At 39.8% G+C, this 19,475-nt stretch overlaps 1 protein-coding gene across 1 annotated transcript in view; it reads right to left on the bottom strand.

Annotated features, from left to right (window-relative positions):
- The window catches only part of ttn.2 (titin, tandem duplicate 2), a gene marked incomplete at its 5' end in the record, with an annotated part of 205,553 nt that overhangs the window by 123,182 nt on the left and 62,896 nt on the right, over window positions 1-19,475 (bottom strand). Inside the window, 13 exons of the mRNA XM_079733755.1 lie at window positions 328-1,185; window positions 14,382-14,441; window positions 14,786-14,857; window positions 15,829-15,873; window positions 16,099-16,155; window positions 16,587-16,613; window positions 16,700-16,777; window positions 16,865-17,074; window positions 17,447-17,707; window positions 17,857-18,124; window positions 18,441-18,524; window positions 18,689-18,872; window positions 19,067-19,352. Of these exons, the coding sequence (XP_079589881.1) occupies window positions 328-1,185; window positions 14,382-14,441; window positions 14,786-14,857; window positions 15,829-15,873; window positions 16,099-16,155; window positions 16,587-16,613; window positions 16,700-16,777; window positions 16,865-17,074; window positions 17,447-17,707; window positions 17,857-18,124; window positions 18,441-18,524; window positions 18,689-18,872; window positions 19,067-19,352 (2,490 nt within the window). The remainder of the gene's footprint in view (window positions 1-327; window positions 1,186-14,381; window positions 14,442-14,785; window positions 14,858-15,828; window positions 15,874-16,098; window positions 16,156-16,586; window positions 16,614-16,699; window positions 16,778-16,864; window positions 17,075-17,446; window positions 17,708-17,856; window positions 18,125-18,440; window positions 18,525-18,688; window positions 18,873-19,066; window positions 19,353-19,475) is intronic.

Below are 19,475 nucleotides of genomic sequence, written 5' to 3'. Positions count from 1 at the left end.
CAGCAGTTGGTTTAGGAGATACTGTCTCATCAGCAGTTGGTTTAGGAGATACTGTCTTATCTGTAGTTTGTTTAGGAGATACTGTCTTGTCAGCAGTTGGTTTAGGAGATACTGTCTTATCACTAGTTGGTTTAGCAGATACTGTCTTATCAGCAGTTGGTTTAGGAGATACTGTCTTGTCAGCAGTTGGTTTCGGAGATACTAAGTTCTCCACGATAAAGGGAGCAGCCTCTACAACCTTCTCAGGACGTTTCGGTGTCTCTGGTGTCTTGCTTGTCTCTGTTTCCCTTGGTAGTTTATCTCTGCTTGTACGGGATGTTTTCTCACCGCTTGGCTTCTCATCTGCAGCTCCTTCCTTAGCATCCTTAGATGGTCTGGAGAAAGGCTTCAGTTTCACGCTCTCTGTATCCTGTTCCGGTGAGATTCTCTTTCCCTTGTGTGGTTCCATGGCAGCGTCCTTTTCGTCTTTGGGAGTTTTCTTTCTATCTGCTAGTTTTTGGACCTTGGCTTGAGGTTTCTCTGTCTCCCCAATGATTTCATCTTTCTTAGTCGGTGTCTGTGTTTTATCCTCTGGTCTGATTCTCTCTTTTTCAAAAGGTACAGCTTCCCTCTCTGGTCTTTCCTTCTTGTCTGTCGTTGGCTCTTCTGTGGGTTTGGTAGGCCGGTCAAATGGTTTCAACTTGAGGGCTTCTTGTTCTGCTTCATCTACAGGCAACTTCCTTACTTTCTTTAAGCCCACACTTGCTGTAACTGGTTCTCCAGCTTTGGCTGATTTGGGAGTTTTCTTGATGGAGATTTTATCTTCTGGTTCCTTATCTTTAGGAGAGTATTTCTGATTGCTCCATGTTAAGCATTTATCTGAATCTGTTTCTGTTACTTCTTTAGGCTTTGGAAGTTCTGTCTCTTTCGTTGTTGGGGTCTTCAATCTAGGTTCTCTCTCCAGCGATGCTTTCGGGATGGAAGCTGGCAGGTCTACAGATGTCCTCCTGTGCACCATCTCCTCAACTTGGACAACTGTTGTTTTGGTGGCTTTCAACAGCTTGATTTCTTCTGCTTTAGTTGGAACGGATGGAATCTTCTTGAGTGTGATCAACACCTGTTCTTCCTCTGTCTCCTTCATAACCTTTGATGTTTTCCTCAAGGTGGGAATATCAAATGTTCCATCGTCCTCCATTTGAACTTTACCTTTTTTATGGAGAACAATTTCTCAAGATTCATCACACACATTAACCGAATACCATTAAACGAACAAACAAATAAACAAACATACAACAACAACAAAAACAACAACCACAACCTAAAAGTACAAAAGCAGACTGTAACCCTGCTTGGTTAAAAACAGACATAGAGACAAACCTACAATAAGATATGACACTAAACTAAACAGACTGACACACCTATTTCTATATGAGACTGTGCTAGCAGGTGCTGTGTAGGTGCTGCTTAAATAAGGTAGATTGCTCTTACCTTTTTTCACTCCTCCTGGTGCTTGCACAGGCCCCTTGGTTTCATCTAGTGTCAAGGTAAAATCCACAATGTGTTATTTAAATTTCACAACTATAATACAATGTCAGAAAAGGACACAAACTATGCTGAGCGAAGGTGAATCCTTCATTGAAAGAGATAATTAAGTAAAACAATACTTTTTTAAAATATTTTTTAACACCAGAATGACATAGATTATCCCTGTATTTTCACAAGCAAACGGAAATGGTGGTTATATAGAGTTATTAAGTATTGGGTTCAGTCAGACATTAGCCAATCAGACTTGGCACATGTGCACATATTGCAGCATGTGTTGAGTTAAACAGAAGAGCCAAGACATAAAAGTTATCGCCCGATTAAAGAGGAGGACAGAAAGATGCTGTGCTTGTAAGAAATAAGTTGAATGTTAAATGGTCTGTGATCATTCTACCTGTCCCAGGAGAAGGTGTCTTCTTCGTCATCACAAGTTTATCTTCATCGCTCTGCTTCTTGGCTACTTCCTTAGCCTTTGACTCAGGCTTTGTCACTTCAACTTCGAAAAGATTAAAAGTGTTGCGTCCAACACAAGAGATAAATAAGAGTTGTTTGATCGCCAAGTTGTTAGTAAACTATTTAAAGCAGCATTAATGTTAGATGAAGAATACCTGTCTTGGTTTTTTCCAAACTACTCGTCAAAACAGGTTTGGTCTGTTCAGTGACTGGATGCTTAATCGTTTCCTCTGCAACTTGTACAGCATCTTGGGGTTTTCTCACTTCAAACAAAAGTCATACATTGACAACAGAAACAAACTGAAAAGCACTGCCCTCTATTGAGGACCTGCAGCTATTGAACTACTGCATGGTGTCAAGTACCTGGTAGTTTCTCTTTCCTCTCTCCAGTCTCCTCTTTCACTGGGAGAAGACGCTTTGTCTTTTCAACAGCTTGGCTTACATCTTGCACTTTAAGATAGTAATAGTTAAGATTTAGATGTACTCAAGAGTGAGAAATTCAGTTTACAATCACAAATCATAAGACAACACAAAAGACAAACAAATAGAACAGCAAAGGAGTACCTTGTTTGGAACTAACTGCCTTTGACAGAGGTTCTTTATCTTGTGGAAATGATTCTTCCTTCGTGGGCACTTAAAATAAAATCAAGAGGACCATGAGGACAAGAATGTACCCAGTGTGAATAACATTCAGGTTCAATGATAACAATACTTAAGATGTTAATTTTTTCAGTTAGCGCTGCATTTTCCTCACTCACGTCTAGGATAAAACACAGAAACTCATCAAACACCAAACATTCAAGCCAATTTGAGGAGGGGGGCTTGCAACAAGCAGCAAGATGAAAAGAAGACCGTTCCATTTGAGTGAAGTAGTGTCAATGGGTGCTCTAAATAAAATGGAAGAACACACTTTGTGCCAAGAATGGGTGATATGAGATGGAAGAACTGCAGACAAGATGGTGGGAAGACCTTGATGGGAGTACAGAAAGGTGCTCTGGTCAAACAATTGGTGACATTAAATGTTTTCCATTTATACCTTTGGAAGAAGCACCAACAGGAAGACATTTCTTTTCTCCTTTCTTTCCCAAAGGAAATAATGCTATTTTGTCTTCTTCTTTGCATATGGAATGAGCTCTTTGAAGAGGGAAATCCCTGTGGACTTCTTCAAGCTCAGCTTCCAGAGAGGACCTTTGAGTCTTCATCCCAGATGGATATTTCATTTCAGTCTTGGATTCATATTGCAAGTCCCGAACTTCTTTTTGTTCTGTGCTGATATATGTTACTGATGCAACTCTATGTGTATCTATGAGAGGCTGGTTTTCACAAACAGTTATCTTATTATTGATCTTTGTTTTCTGATTCATTTCTTTGCTAAATTGAACATTACTGAACAATACAGTTTGGCCTACACCAGATCTGACCTTCTCAGTTTCATCAGTTTGGTCTTCTATAGTGACAACTTTGGACTGAAGCTCTCCTAAACCAAACTCCTTCTCTGATTTATTTGTGGATTTCAACGTCTTAAGATAACTATCTGGGGAGACCTGACCTAACCCTATCTCTTGTTTTGATACAATATAATTTAGTATTTCATCAGGAGCAACATTTATTTGTAAAGTATGGGATTTATCCCCTTCATCTACATTTATTGTTTCCATAACAGGTGCCACTGAAACATTTCCTTTAAGTTCAGTTTCTGCCTTTTCAATAGGACTGACAATGCCAAATGTGTTTTCCACTCTTTCAGTCTTGGACTGGATTGTTTCAACTGGGAGATCTTTTAGTTTGGACTGCTCTCTTTTTTTCAATTTCAGTTTCATTTGAGAAATGTTCTCAACTTGATTAGATTTTCTCTGAGGATTGGTCTGGTATTTTATAACTTCGGAATATTCTGGTTCTTTAGCAGTTTTGCCTTCTACAGTGGGTATCATTTTACCAGTTTGGTCGTCGACATTAGTTACAATTTTACCAGTCTGGTCTTCTATTGTGACAACTTTGGACTGAACACCTTCAAATATATTTTCTGGGATTTTGCGGAAAACCTGGTCTGGCCTTTTTGTTGACTTTAACATCGTCAGAGAGACGTCAGATAACTCATGAACATGAACATCATATTTTTTTGAAATGATGTCCTTGACTAGATCAACAGGAGCAACATGTATTCCTGATGTATCTGATTTAGCCCCTTCTACTTTCCCTGAAACACACTTTTTATTTGCTAGACCCATGTCAGATGCCATTGAAACCTTTCTTTGAAGTTGTTCCAGGTCTGTTTCTTTCTGTTCAATAGGAGTGATAATGCCAAATACATTTTGAACTTTCATGGTCTTGGACTGAATTGTTTCAGCTGGGAACTCTTTAAGTTTTGATAACTGTTGCCCATTCATTTTGAGGGACTTGAGTTTCATTGGAGAAATGTCCTCACCCTGAATAGGTCCTTTCTGTGTTTCTTCCTGGACTTTGGTGACTTTGGCCATTTGGACTTCTTTACCAGTTTGGACTTCTATTGTGGTTGTAACATCGGAAGTTGGCTGTTCTACACTGTCTCTAATTTCACCAGTTCTGTCTTCTAAAATGGATATAACATTACCAGTTAGGTCTTCTGTAATGACAACTTTGGACTGAACTTCTTCCACTCTATGTTCTGGGATGTTGGCTAATTTCTGTTCTGATTTATTTGTGGACCTCACAGTGTCTACAGAACCATCAGGTGACTCCAGAACTTCCTCTTCTTTTGATTCAATATTTTTAACGAGATGATCAGGCGCAACATGTGTTTGTGAAGTATGGGATTTAGATTCTTCCTCTTTCACTAACACATTTTTTACATCTGCTATTCCCATGACAGGTGCCACTGAAATATTTCCTTCAAGTGGTTCCTGTGCTGTTTCTGTTTTTTTAATAGGAATGACAATGCCAAATATATTTTGAACTTTTATAGACTTTGACTGGATTGTTTGCACAGGGAAAACTTTTAGTTGGGATAATTGTTGCTCTCTCTGTTTTAGAGACTTTAATTTATTTTGAGAAATATCTTCAACCTGAATAGGTTCTTTCTGTGGTTTTGTCTGGACTTTTACAGTTTTGAGTTCTTTACCTGTTTTGTCTTCTACAGAAAGTCTAACTTTGTCCATTTGGTCCTCTATTGTGACAACTTTGGACTGAACCTCTTCAGCTGTATGTTCTGGGATGTTAGCTAACTTCTGATCCGATTTCTTTTTGGAGATTTTTACAGAACCATCATTTGACTCCAGAACTGCAGCTTGTTCTGATGCAATATTTTTTAAAAGTTGGTCAGGAACAATATGTATTTGTGTTGGATGGGATTGAGTTTCTTCGTCTTTCACTAACAAATGTTTTACATTTGTTGTTTCCATGACAGGTGTCACCAAAACTTTTCTTTCAAGTTGTTCAGTTTCTGCTATTTGAAAAGGACTGACAAGGCCAAAAATATTTTGAACTTTTACAGTCTTGTTTTCCAAAGGGAGATCTTTAAGTTTGGACAACTCTTGCTCTCTTTCTTTTAGAAACTTGAGTTTATTTTGAGAAATATGCTCAACCTGATCAGATTGTCCCTGTAGTTTTTTCTGCACATGGATAACTTCGGCAGTTTGTAGTTCTTTACCAGTTTGGTCTTCTATAGTGGTTGTAACATCAGAAGTTGGTTGTTCTATACTGCCTCTAATTTCACCAGTTTGGTATTCTAAGGGGGGTATAACTTTACCAGTTCGGTCTTCCAAAACAGATATTACATTACCAGTAAGGTCTTCTGTAATGACAACTGTGGACTGAACTTCTTCCACTCTATGTTCTGGGATGCTGGCTAACTTCTGATATTGTTTCTTTGTGGAGCTTTTTACAGAACCCTCCTTTGACTCCTGAACTGCGGCTTGTTTTAATGCAATATTTTTAATGAGATTGACACAAGCAACATGTGTTTGTGAATTATGGGATTCAGCTTCTTGCTCTTTCATTAACAAATGTTTTTCATCTGCTATGACAGGTGCCACTGATATCTTTCCTTCAAGTGGCTCCTGTACTGGTTCTGTTTCTTCAATAGGAGTGACTATGCCAAAAATATGTTGTTCTTTTACAGACTTGGACTGGATTTTTTCCACTGGGATCACTTTCAGTTGGGATAATTGTTGCTCTCTCTTTTTAGGAGACTTTAATTTATTTTGAGAAATTTCTTCGACCTGAATAGGTTCTTTCTGTGGTTTTGTCTGGACTTTTACAGTTTTTCTTTCTTTACGAGTTTGGTCTTCTACAGCAAGTCTAACTTTGTCAGTTTGGTCTTCTATTGCGACAACTTTTGACTGAACCTCTTCAGCTGTATGTTCTGGGATGTTGGCTAACTTCTGATCTGGTTCTTTTGTGGAGCTTTTCACAGAACCATCATTTGACTCCTGAACTGCGATTTGTTTTGATGCAATATTTTCTACAAGATGGTCGGGAGCAACATGTATTTGTGAAGGATGGGATTGAGTTTCTTCCTCTTTCACTAACAAATGTTTTTTATTTGCAATTTCGATGACAGGTGTCACTGAAACTTTTCTTTCAAGTTGTTCAGTTTCCGCATTTTCAATAGGACTGATGAGGCCAAACATGTTCTGAACTTCTACAGTCTTGGACTGGATTGTTTCCACTGGGAGATCTATAAGTTTGGAAAACTCTAGCTCTCTCTGTGAAGATTTCAGTTTATTTTGAGAAAAGTTCTCAACCTTATCAGGTTCTTTCTGGGGTTTTATCAGTACTTTGATTTTCGCACTTTTAAGTTCTTCAGTGGTTTGGTTTGTTACATCAGAAGGTTGCTGCTCTACACTGGGTTTAAGCTCACCAATTTGGCTTTCTAAGCTTGGTCGGACCTGAGACTTTTGGTCTAAAACCGGTCTAGCTTTGTCAGTGTTGTTATCTGCAGTAGTTGTAGTTGTATTAGTTAGTTCTACACTGGGTCTAAAATCAGATAGCTGGTTATCTACACTGGGTATGAATTTACTTGTTTTAGTTTCCATCTTGGACAGGATTGTTTCAACTGGGAACTCATTTAGTTTTGACAACTCTTGCTCTCTCTGTTTAAGAGACCTCTGTTTCTTTGGAGAAATGTCCTCAACGTGACTAGGTTCTTCCTGTGGTTTTGTTTGGAGTTTCATAACTTTGGCAGTTTTTAGCTCTTCATTAGTTTGGCATTGTACAGTGATTTTGCTAGTTTGGCTGTCAACACTAGCTGAAGCTTTACTAGCTTGGTCTACACTGGGTTTAGCTACAGGAGTTATCTCTTCACTGGGTATACGTTCAGATTGCTGGTCTTCTACATTTGGTCTAATTTGACCATTATTAGTTTCTGTCTTGGCCTGTATGTTCTCAACCTCATCAGGTTTTTTCTGTGTTTTTGTCTGGACTTTGATAACTTTGAAAGATTTCGGATGTATACCAGTGGGCATAACATTGAATGTTTGGTCTTCTGGGCTGGATCTGGTCTCTGTATTTTTATTGGGAGTGATGAGGACAAATATGTTTTGAACATTCATGGTCTTGGATTGGATTTTTTCCACTGGGAACTCTTTCAGTTTTGACAACTCTCGCTCACCCTGTTTTACAGACGTGAGTTTCTCAGGATATCGGTCTTCAACCTGATCAGGTCCTTTATGTAGATTTTTCTTGACTTTCAAAACTTTGGTAGATTTTAGTTCTTCACCAATTTGGTACTCAACATTTGGTCTATCATCAGATGTTTGATGCTTTAAACTGCTTTTTCTGTTTCTTTTGGCTTTTTGGCTTTCTGCCCCTGGTCTGACATGAGAAGTTTGGTCTATAGCCGGTCTTGCATTGCAAGTATGGTCATCTGTACTGCTTGTAGTTTTACGAGTTTGGCCTACACTGGGTCTAAATTCAGGAGTCTGGTCTACACAGGGTTGTATTTCAGATGCTTGTCCTACATTGGGTCTAATTTGACCTGTTTTACTTTCCCTCTTGGACACGATTGTGACCACTGGGAACTCTTTTTGTTTTGACAATTCTTGTTCTCTCTGTTTTAGAGACTTGAGTTCCTTTGGAGACATTTCCTCAACATGTTGAGGAAATTTGATACCTTTGGCTGTTTTAATCAGGTTTTTATCATGTTGCTCTTGTACATTGGTTGTATATGTTTTCTGTTCTGAACTGTGTCTAATTTTTCCAGTTTGGTTTTCTACATTGGTTTTAAATTCAGAAGTGTGTGGTTCAGCACTGGGTTTACTCTCACTAATTTGCCCTTCTATACTTGTTCTAGCTTGAGAAATTTGGTCAACTTTGTCAGTTTGGTCATCTACACTAGTTTTAGTTGTACTAGTTTCGTCTACACAGAGTCTAACTTCAAGAGTTTGGTCTACACTGGATCTTACTTCAGATGGTTGGTCTACATTAGATCTAATCTGACCAGTTATAGTTTCTTGCTTGGAATCAATTCTTTCCACATTTATTTTTTCCAACCCTTGTGCTGTCTGTTTTAGAGACATGAGTCTATTTGGAGTGATGTCCTCAACCTGAATACTTTCTTTCTGTTCTTTTGTCTTGACTTTGGTCGTTTTAAGTTCTTTACCAGGTTTGTCTTCTGTGGTAAGTCTATCTGCATCAGTTTGGTGTTCTACAGTTGCCACTTTGAACATTATCTCTTCAACTATATTTTCTGGGCTGTCCGCAAACTCCTGCTCTGATTTCTTTGAAGACCTCAACGTTTTTAAAGGAACACCAGTTGACTCCTGAGTCTCCTCTTGTCTTGATAAAATAGGTTTGACTAGATGATCCGCAGCACCGTGCCTTTTTTGAAAGCCTATTTTTGTCTGTTCTTGTTCCATCATAGTGGCTTTAGTTTTAGCTTGCGAATTAGTTTTTTTTGTAAGTAAGCTGTAAATTTTTTCTTTTTCCTTGTTGCAATCCCCAACACCCTTGTGAAAAAATTGTTTGGTTGGAACTTCTTTTTGAGATGTTTCTTGAGGGATGACGTCAGCCCTTGAATCTACTACTGCAGTCTCTTGACTTTTGCTTGATCTCTGACCTTTCATTGTTTGAGTTTTATCTTTCAGTGGAATAAAGGCCTCATGAATGCTGTCTGGGATGGTTTCTTCAGGTCGAGAATCAATTTGCTTTGCTTCCTCTCCACCTTTCTGAACTTCATTTACTACATGGACAACCTTTCTCTTACTCCTAATGTTAACTCCATTGTCACCTTCAACAGATGTTTGTGATGAAGATGAAATGTCCACCTGTGGTAATGCTATCTCAGTAATGTGCTGCTCCTTATAAGACACATTGACATGTTCTTCCACCAGATCCTCATTTTCTCGCATCTCCTCCTCTGTAGGAACTTCATCTGTCACATAAAAAACCTCCTGGATCTTCTGAGCTTTCCTCTGGTTTTCCGTCTTGGTTTCTTGGAGTTTAAGATTCAAGAGAAAGCACCATGGTTCGGTACCAAGAGATTAGAACAAAACGACAAATATGAACACAAGGTTAATAGAAACAAGACAGAATAAGAGAAGTGGGAGGAGGGAAGACAGCCTCCTACTAGCGTGTTCTACTGTGATGTACCTCTTGCAGCTTCTTCTCTTGGTTTCTGCACAAGCTCCTGAACAGCTTTCACTGGGATATTCTCCGCTTCTGCTTCTTTAAAGAATACTCATGTTTAATACAGTGAATAGGTAAAAGATGAAGAGCTTCTCAAGTCAACATGCATACACAGTAGACAAACATTAAAACATAGACATAAATAATAATCCCAAAATAAAGGATTTGAAATTGGAACTCAAAGAGCAGATGATACCTGAATACTGAAAAAGGGAAATGGTGGGTGAAGTATGGGGATGAAGATAAGAAGGGCATGGAATATTCTTTGTACCTCTAGAAGACACTTCAGTTGCAAATATTTTCTTCCTTTCTTCTGCATTTGAAGTCAATGGTTTAGTTCCAACTGTTCCTTTGAACATTTGAGCCTCTGCCTGCAGTAAATTCTGAAGAGAGTCTTCATCACCCTGGCCTTCAAATCCAGTGGACTCCACAAAATCTTCTTCCTTTTTTGATTTCCCTTTTGTGGTGAATGCTACCTCATCTTCTCGAACCATTTGTGCCTTGACATCTCCAAGCTCAGTCCCGGTGGCCTTGGGGTGGGTATCTGCCACCAACACTTGTGTTATTAGGGTCTTCTTCACAGTTCCTCCAGTAGTTCTAGTCTTCATTGAGGATGTCATTGCGGATGTGTCTATAAGATGTGTCTCAACATTAACCTCTGCTGACCTTGTCCTCGTACTTATTAATGCATCCAATAACTCACCCTTCTTCATATACTCCTCTGATGGACCTCGTTCCACCACAGTCATCCCTTGCGTTCCAGATACTCTAGTTACTGCATCTCTGACTACGATCTGCTCCACTTCTGTCTTGCCAACAGATTTTTTTTGAGCTGTAAACTTTTCCAACTGAATATTTTCATCCTCAATGTTAATTAGTTCCTGCCTTATTCTACCATGTTCCCCTGCAGTATCTACTCTAATGTCTATCCTCTGAGGAGGATTGGGTCTAATTTTGGTCTCTGTTGAGATACGAAAGTGTTCCTTTTGTGTTTCCTGGTGTACATCTCGTTCGGTAGGAAAAGGTTTAGGAACCTGCTCTAAATTTCCTATTAATGTGATGTCTTTCCTCTCATCTATGATGGCTTTAGTGATAAATTCAACTTGCCTGACAAAAACACCTTCGTCAAGCAGAGATTTGTCTGCAATTTGTTTTTCACTCATAATGACAGCTTGTTTCTTTGCTTCGCATTTATCCATGACAGCTCCTGTTTTGGTGTTTATTTGACTTTTAATTGACTTTGTGTCTCTAATCTTTGATAAATCAGAGGACGTCTCATCTCTGGAAATAGCCAATTGACCAGGTTCACTCGGCTTTTGGAGTCTATCTATAATGTTCATCTGTGTTAAAGTTATGTCATTAATGTGCTGCTGCTTCTCATTAGAAACATGGGCATGTTCTTCCACCTGCTCCTCAAGTTCTCGCAGATCCACTGACAAAGAGGTTTCCTGTGTCCCCTGGATCTTCTGAGCTTCTGTCTGAGTTTCTATCTTCAACAGACTGTTGGTTTCTTGGAGGTTAAGATTAAAGAGAAGGCACCATGGGTCGGTACCAAGAGATTAGAACAAAACAAGACAAATTTGGAGTTAATGACAAAACACATTGGAGTGAAACTCTGGACAACAATCGTCTCATTATGGAGGAATTTGACCATGCAACCTTTTAAGATGGGTAGTACCTTTCTTATGTAGAGGGGCTTTTTGCTTATTCTCGAGCAAAGGCAAAATCTTTACAGTCTTCTTATCTTCTGGTTCTTTAAAGAATTTACAGTTTTTACCCCAAGGTGCATGGTAGACAAGAAACATAAAATATTATATTATTTGACTAGCAAAATAATTGACAGTCCATTTATCGAACGCTATTTCAAAAAACATTCAATCCACGGACTCAAGCATATCGGAAAACTGCCCATGTTGGACATATAAAGATGCTAACAAAGACTGAAAGAGGTGAGTTGTGACTCAGATGTACCTTTTGGAGTGGCCCCCTTTACTTCTCTTTGAGGCTTTGACTGAGGAATCTCCTCAGCCTCTTTAACCAGGATCTTATGAGGAGTGGCAGTTGGTTTTTCTGCAATCCTGTATGCCTCTTTGTCCCTTCCAGGAACCTTCTGCTTCTCTGCCTTCTGAGTTTCACCGACCTTCTCAGGTAGCTCCACTTCAGAAATGACTGCCTCCTCTGGTCTCCACTCTGTAACTTTCTTTTCCAGTGTTTTTTCTGGAGTTTTTGCCCGTGTTTTTTGAAATGCTATCTTCGGCCGCCTCTCTGGGGAATCCTGTATCTTCTCATCTACAATAACCAGAGCTTCCCGCGACACCCTCTGGGGTTCAGGTGCTCTGTCAGCCACCTCTATATGTTTTGGTTCAGGCTTCTCCACTTTAAGAAGGTAAATACAGAACACACAAAAACATAAAAAATGACTACCAAGATCGGAAAGAGATAGAAACAGACATCATGACACTGCGCAAGGCCGAAGTTCTTGAACCAGTGGATGTTTGCAAAAAAGTGTTTCCTTCTGGAGGAGCAATGGCTCTTGTTTGCTGGATGCCTAAAGAGCCACTGGGGTTTTATTTTCCTCCACAGGAACTTTGAAAATGAATAGTTAATGACATGTAAGTCTACACTCTAGCGAGTGCCTAAAAGGTGGGCCAGCCCTCTGAATCATTTCACCATATACACCAAACAGTAGACAGGTTAGGCAGTATGAACAACATCTCACACATTCAAGAATAAGAAAATAAGAATAAGAGAGATAATGTAGGTTTAGAATGACTAGGCCTTGATGGTATGGTACCTTTATCAGCCACAGGTTTCTTCTGAAGTACATCTCTGTCCACCGTTTGAGGGATCGTAGTTGGTGGTTCAGGACTAACAACCTTCTTCTTTGTTGGTGCTTCTGGTATTTTAAAAGAACATGCATGATTCAGATATGTGTAGTAGAAGAAGAAGACAAGCAAAAGCAGAATCAAAGGTACCAAAAGATAAACTAATCTTTGCAGTAATCTTTCAGATCAAATTAAACCTAAAATAATAAATTGACCTAAAATGAACTTAACTCAAAACGTAATATTTAATTTAGTTAAACATTTGTCAAGATTTACCAATGTTGGTGGCTTAGTCTAAGATTTGATTCGAAGATTAGGAAAGGCTTGAGCCATATATAGATAGCAGAGCCTGTATACCTGTCTTCGGGGTCTCCTTTGGAGCCACTTCACTTGTGGGCTCTGGTTTTGAATGCTCCGGTTTGGCTGTTTTGTCAGTATGAGTCTGTTTAATGGTTGGTTTGGGCTTGGATACTGGTTCCCTCACTGGCTCCTGAACTTCTTCTGGCTTAGAAAACCCTGTTTGTGGTTTAGCTACTGGATCGGGTCTTTGATCCTCCATTTCTGGCGTGATAACTGCTGGCTTCACCTCTTTCGGCTCTGGTTTTGCAGCGTTAGCTTTCTGGATTTCTTCTGGGACTTAAAGCAAGAAACACATCAAATAAGATGTGTGTAGAGACAGTTTAAGACACTTCGCAGACAGAAGCCGTAAAAACAAGAACATCAACAACATTGTACCAACATAAAGCCATGAATTTCAAGTCTTAAAGGTGCTAAGTGTACACAAATTATAATGCAAATACCTGATGGTTGAGTCACTTGCTGCCTTATAGGAGCCTTGAATTCTGGCTCAGGTTCTGTCTTTTGGGCAAGTTTAGCTAGAGGTTTCTCTTTTGGCTTCATTTCAGGTTCTGCCATAGGTTTAAGCCTCGCCTCAGGCTCGGCTTTAGTTTCTTCTTTAGGTTTAAGCTTGGCATGAGGTTCATGTTTGGTTTCTTCTTTAGGTTTAAGCTTTGCCTCAGGCCTAGTTTCCTCTTTAGGTTGACGCTTGTCCTCAGGTTTGGGTTGAATTATATGCTTGGCTTGAGGTTCCTTCGAAGTAGGTTTGGCCTCAGGTTCTGTTGTAGCTTGAGGCTTGGCTTGAGGCTCTGCTGGAACCTGAAGCTTGGGTTCATCTTCAAGTAACACAAACAGCACCATTAGCTAATACATTATCCATAGGTTTAGCTAAATCATCCAAGTGCTCAAGATGAAGGCTTTTTTAAATCTTGTGAGTAACAGCACAGAGACTTTTCAAGAGTATATTCAAAGAGTGACACATGTATGCACATTCAACAATAACATCTGAACTCATATTATCCACATTTGGCAGCAGTAGGACATTCATAACAAATGCTGTTGAAAGTGAGAAGACACAAGCAAGACGCTAGTGAAAATAAGGGTTAGATGATTCAATGAGGAAAGGTACCTTTCTTTGGCACCTCCTGTGGCTTCCCTGCAGGGGGGGGGGGAGCAGGTACAGCCTTCTTCACCTCTGCTGCTTCTTTTTTTTAAGACAAATCACATCAGCACGGAGATATTTCACACAAACGGAAATATTCACACCAGGTCAAGTAAAGGAGAAGCACAAAGTGAATTAAACAACACAATGTGCCAAAAGGAAAGAAAAACAAGTTTGGGAAAAGAATATTGTAAATTAAAGATTAAAGAATGGTGTGGTTAGCGCCTCTACCTTTGGGAGATGGACTCTGTTTCTTTTCTGGAAGTGAAACTGCCAAAATGATCTCCTCTACTGGCTTTTTGGCTACAAGTACTTACAAAAACAATTAGAGATCAGTTAATATACTGTAATAACATCAACTAAAATACTGACATAGAGAGAGATTAAGACATTTGAAGGGTGAATAAGAGAAATAAACATGACTGTAGCGTCTTTATGTAAGGGGTGGATGACTAGTGACCACCACAGGGTTCTGGAGGTACCTTTGGGTGGGGAAGGCTCCTTCGCAGCTGCAGCTGGTTCCTCCTCTGGCTTCTTGGCAACTTTCGGAACATAAAGACACTGACTGCATTAGCTGGGCACTCTAGTGCACAGATTTGCCTCATGCATTTGCACATACAGGAAGAATCAACACATAAAGTCAAATAAACTAGAGAAGCTAGCGGGACTGATTGAAACGTTCATGATTGAAACATTGAGAATAAGTATATAATGATGGACACACAAAGAGGAAGATATGGAGCATTTCTAAAAAGAGTATTGACACAACACAAGACAGCGGTGTTAGGAAAGCACCTAATGGTCAAACAGCAAATGACAGGAAAGGTTATAGATTGTGGTGTGAGACTGTTTGCCAATACAAAGCAGCAAGCAGTACTTTGTTCACCTTTTTCTGGAACCTTCTCTCTCATTCCTACTTGCTTGGTGTCCACCGTTTCCTGAACCGCAAGCCTGGAAACTGGCGGGGTAACAGACACACATTCAGAAACGGACAATACATAACCCAACATAAACCAGAAGCAACTAAAGAAGACACATGAACATATATCAAGAGAGCCATGGTGTGGGGTCAAGGAACGGCTCAAACACACTTTTAAACCAGACAGGTCTAGGTTTTATTTGTGTTTTATTTTTATTTGTGGCCTGCCTAGCAGTTAGAATTGGGAAGATACCTTGAGCAGTGGAGTTTTTTTGGGCTACTGTCTCTTCTGTCCGGCTTTCATATTCAACTGAAGGAGTGAGAATCACACCAAACAGAGAATGTGACAAAAGGAGCATGGAGAATGCACATTTTACCACGTTTAAGAGTGTGGTCATTAGCAGTAAAAAGTTGGATAGCATGACAGAGTGATTTGGTGTTTAAACAAGCCCAGAAGAGAAGATCAGAGGATTCAGTGAAGAGGTTAGTCGACATGAAGAAAGAGTCAACATTCATCAAAATACTGAACACATACTTAATAATACATAATACTAATGACTTGACCGGTACTACTAAAGAGTAGACAGGTGATGTTATTGATGAGACAGGTAAACTTACAGAGTATACAGGTAATGGGTTAGGTTAAGTGGTGTGATGACTTTTAAAAACAGATTTGGACAACAATCTTGATTGAGGTAGATATTGAGACTAGACCTTTAAAACAAATAACTAAAATTAATGATAAAGGTTGCTTAAATATTTGTAACTAATTGACTCTTGGATATGTGATTGTAAAGGGTTGAGTCTCCAAGTCTGAGTGATATTGTATTATCTATTAATATAATATGTATTAGTTTGTATTGTGATAGATGAATAGTTAAACATCTAAACTGAGCGACTGAACGGGGCGACTGTGGAACATTTTAGCAGAAGTAAGCTGTACCACAGTCTGCCACAACCAAGTTAGTTAATTTAGTGACAGAGTTAATGAAATATTTGAAAACATCTACCTCTCTGTTCCATCTTCTCTTCATAATGATAGAACTCAGAAGATTCTTTAAGACAGAAAAATAAACTGACTTTGTTATTTAAATAACAGACTAGACTTAGACAACAAATGTTGTTTGAGTCAACCAACAATCAGTTTATAATAAAAAATCGATTGGGAAGCAGATTCTGCTGTTGGAAAACAAAGTGAATTTAACCACAATCATTTCAAAATTAACCACAAAAAATACATGTTTCCCTAAATGACAAACTCTGCCCCCTGCCTGTCTTACCTTGAATAGCAACTGATGTCGGTAGTTCAGGCCTCTGTACTGAGGAGTCGGGCATATCTACAAGATAGCCAACAATACTTATGTTAGATATATTACCTTTAAATTACTAATCTTTGCACTAATAATGAAAAATATGGTGTTTTTTATTGATGAGTTATGAAAAAACCATTGTCAATTGAGTAAGAACCTCACGTTAAAGGAAAATTCTGGATTTGTTAACCTGGAGTCTATTTTTCGATCATTTTGAGTATAAGGGACTAAGTATTAAGCGAGAATGCTGCAGCCGTAATCTGCAGAACCCAAATCCTTTGGGGCAATAGTGCTTGTAAATGTAAGACCTTTCAAAGTGCTTGTTTTTGCCACTGACAGGCTCAGAGAATATTAGATTTGACCAAAATTATCTGAAAATAGACTCCAGGTTGAAAAATCCAGAACTATCCCTATAACTCCCCATTAAAGTGTGGAGGGTTTTGTTAAGAAATACTCACCGATGGGAACTCTTGCTAATTCAATTTCTGTAAAAAGGAGAAGATTATATATGGTGTTAGTTGTTGGAACAACACTGAACAGAGATACAAAGGGCCTGACAGGGGAACTGTACCTTTGCCTGATAAATAAAGCTCAGCTGTGCTTTTAGCTTCTCCTCGGGGCTCCAACCTCACAATCACTGAGTAAACTCCTAGATGGGATCAACATTTCAACATCTTAAAAACAGGAAAGAATCCAGAGAAGAGGTGCTGCTGGGAGATGGTGGCTTGTTACACACCTTGGTCTTCGATGGCCACATTTCTGATAACCATGAAATGTCTTCTGCCTTCGCTTGTGAAGTTGTACTTGGGACTTTCCTTGAGTTCCCAGGTGTCTTTGTACCACGACACGATCGCATTGTCAAAGGAGACTTCACACTCAAAGGTGGCTGCCTGCCGTTCGTTGACCTCAATGTTGTGGATACGTTTGGTGAAATGAATTTGTTCAGCTAGAACAGATAAACATGTGAATGATAAGTGTTTCAGAAGAACATTTATGAAGGGGTTGAAAGCAGGGGTGAGGTCTTGTTCAGAACACTGGACGAGTGGTTAGAATTGAATGTGGATGCTGTGAGTTCACCATTATCAAGAGTTGCGACGAATGCAATTAAAAAAAGCTCTGAAGACAAAAGAAATACGAGTGGATCTTTAAGAAGATTTAAAAGAAGGTTAAGATAAATGAGTCCAGGAAATAAAAGAAAAATAAATCCTCCATCTTCGCTGTTAGAGTTGACGTTTGTGTGAGAGGTTGAAGAGTTTAATAAAGGGGTGGAAAATCCATTACTTATAGAAGAGTTTAGGATATGTTTCAGTGTACAAACCTTCCACCCACAGTTCAGCTGTTGACTCAAGGTTTTGGTATCTGCAGGAGTATCGTCCCTGGTCTTCTGGCTTCAGCTCTTCAATCACAAGCTTCTGAGTCTTGTGCTTCACCTCAGAGGTGAACCTTCCCTTCACATCTAACTGCTTTCCATTCTTAAACCACTCAGTTTTCACGTTAGGGACAGACAACTGACACGTCAAAGTACAGGACTGGCCTTCCTTACCCGATACGTCCTGCAGGTGCTTCTCAATCTCCACCTCTGCAAAACACAAACAAGAAGTCTGTTACTTGTCACTAGAAGACTACCTGTATTTCTGCCAATCTAGTGCTGAGTACCAAATGAATAAGACCTCATCATTCATATTTCCATCTCTTTGAATGTGTTGATGAAAGGAGGTATTCTCTTACCCATAACGGTGAGCTTGGCGCTGGAGATATGTGGACCACACACCACCCGGTAGTTGCCTTGGTCTCTGGCCTGGCAGTCCTTGATCTTCAGAAGGTGGCGGTTACCTCTGATGCTGATGTCATACTTTTCACTGTTTTCCAGTTTCTGGGTGCCCTTGTACCAAGACAGGGTGATCTCAGGGTAGTTGATGGTGACCTGGCACTCAAACAGAGCCTCCTTGTTGATGAAGGTAGACTGGTCACAAATGTCTTTCACCACCGTCACGGGCTGCAGGGTAGAACAAACACCAGGGAGAGTCAGGAGATAGTTATGTTACTGTTGTTATGTTATAACTGGGCCATTAGAGTTGTGTTACTATTGATATGTTATAACCTGAGTTAGTTGGAGCTGTGCTGCTACTCCTTTCTCATAACCTGACAGTTAGTTGGAGTTATGTGACTATTGCTGTGTTATAAGAGGACAGTTAGTTAGAGTTGCGTGACTTCTTTATGTTTTGACTTGAAAGTTAGTTAGAGAAGTGTAACTTTTGCTATATTATGAGTGGACTGTATGGAATATGTCCAGGAGGGAGAAGATCAACCACCTCGGTGCGTTCCATCCTCTTCTGCAGGTCAGCCACCAGCTTAGCCATGTCCTCATCAGACTCTCTGTCTCCTCGCTCAATTTCCTGATGCAAACAAACACAGCCATGCCATGTTGAAGTATATGTACAACCAGTACCCCAGAACATCTGGGCTGTCAATCGATGCAGACCAGCTGGTTCAACTTGCATATCCATACTGTATATGTAATAAAGTATGTAAATACATTATGCATAATACTTTTTCTTACCGGTCTTCCACTTTCCTCAGCCTTCTCCTTCTTGAGCTGCTCAATGGCTTGCAGCAGTCCCCTGTAGTCGGTGATGCCATACATACGTGCATACTTCTCATACTCTTTAGGGTCTACATTCCTCAACAACTCAACAATATCGATGTCCTTCTCCTCCTGTGGGCTCTTTTGCTTTGAGGGAGTCCTAGAGAACATTAACAAAGGTGTTTTAAATAAAGATTTCCTAGAACAGTGACACATTGAAAAAGGTTAGGAAAAATGAGCCATACTGGGGCACTAATGGCTCAGGAAGCTTAGATGGAGGGTTGCCGGTTCGGTCCTAGAGAGCTAACCACTTATCAAACAACATGTGACATCCCAAAGAGACTATAAACTTACTTCTTCAGTTTGGCTCTGAGGTCTCCTTCTAATCCTGTTGTCTCCTTCTTCTCCTCCACATGCATCTCTGTACTGCATTCAATCTCTCCGTGTTTGCTGGAGGCCACACATCTGTACTGGCCAGAGTCAGACTTGGTCACTTCTCTGATCTCCAGCTTGGCCTCCTGCCCTTTGTGTTCCACAGAGATACGACCACCAGGGGTGATCTGCCTCCACTTCCCCTTCATCCATTTCACATTGGGAATGGGATCACCTCCAACCTTGGCGATAAAGGTAGCAGTGCCCTCTGCAAAAAGAGAACATGTTTAAATCGGGGAAAGGTAAAAAGATTAGTAATTGGTCCTGAGGTATATTTGTATGGACTTGTATAACAAGAACACTCTCAAAGGGCTTAACAGGCCTGACTTGA

The sequence above is a fragment of the Pollachius pollachius genome, assembly GCF_949987615.1.
Source record: "Pollachius pollachius genome assembly, chromosome: 3".
Classification (NCBI taxonomy): Eukaryota; Metazoa; Chordata; class Actinopteri; order Gadiformes; family Gadidae; genus Pollachius; species Pollachius pollachius.
The sequence above is the reverse complement of the archived record's forward strand: the minus strand, read 5'-3'. Positions and strand labels throughout refer to the sequence as shown.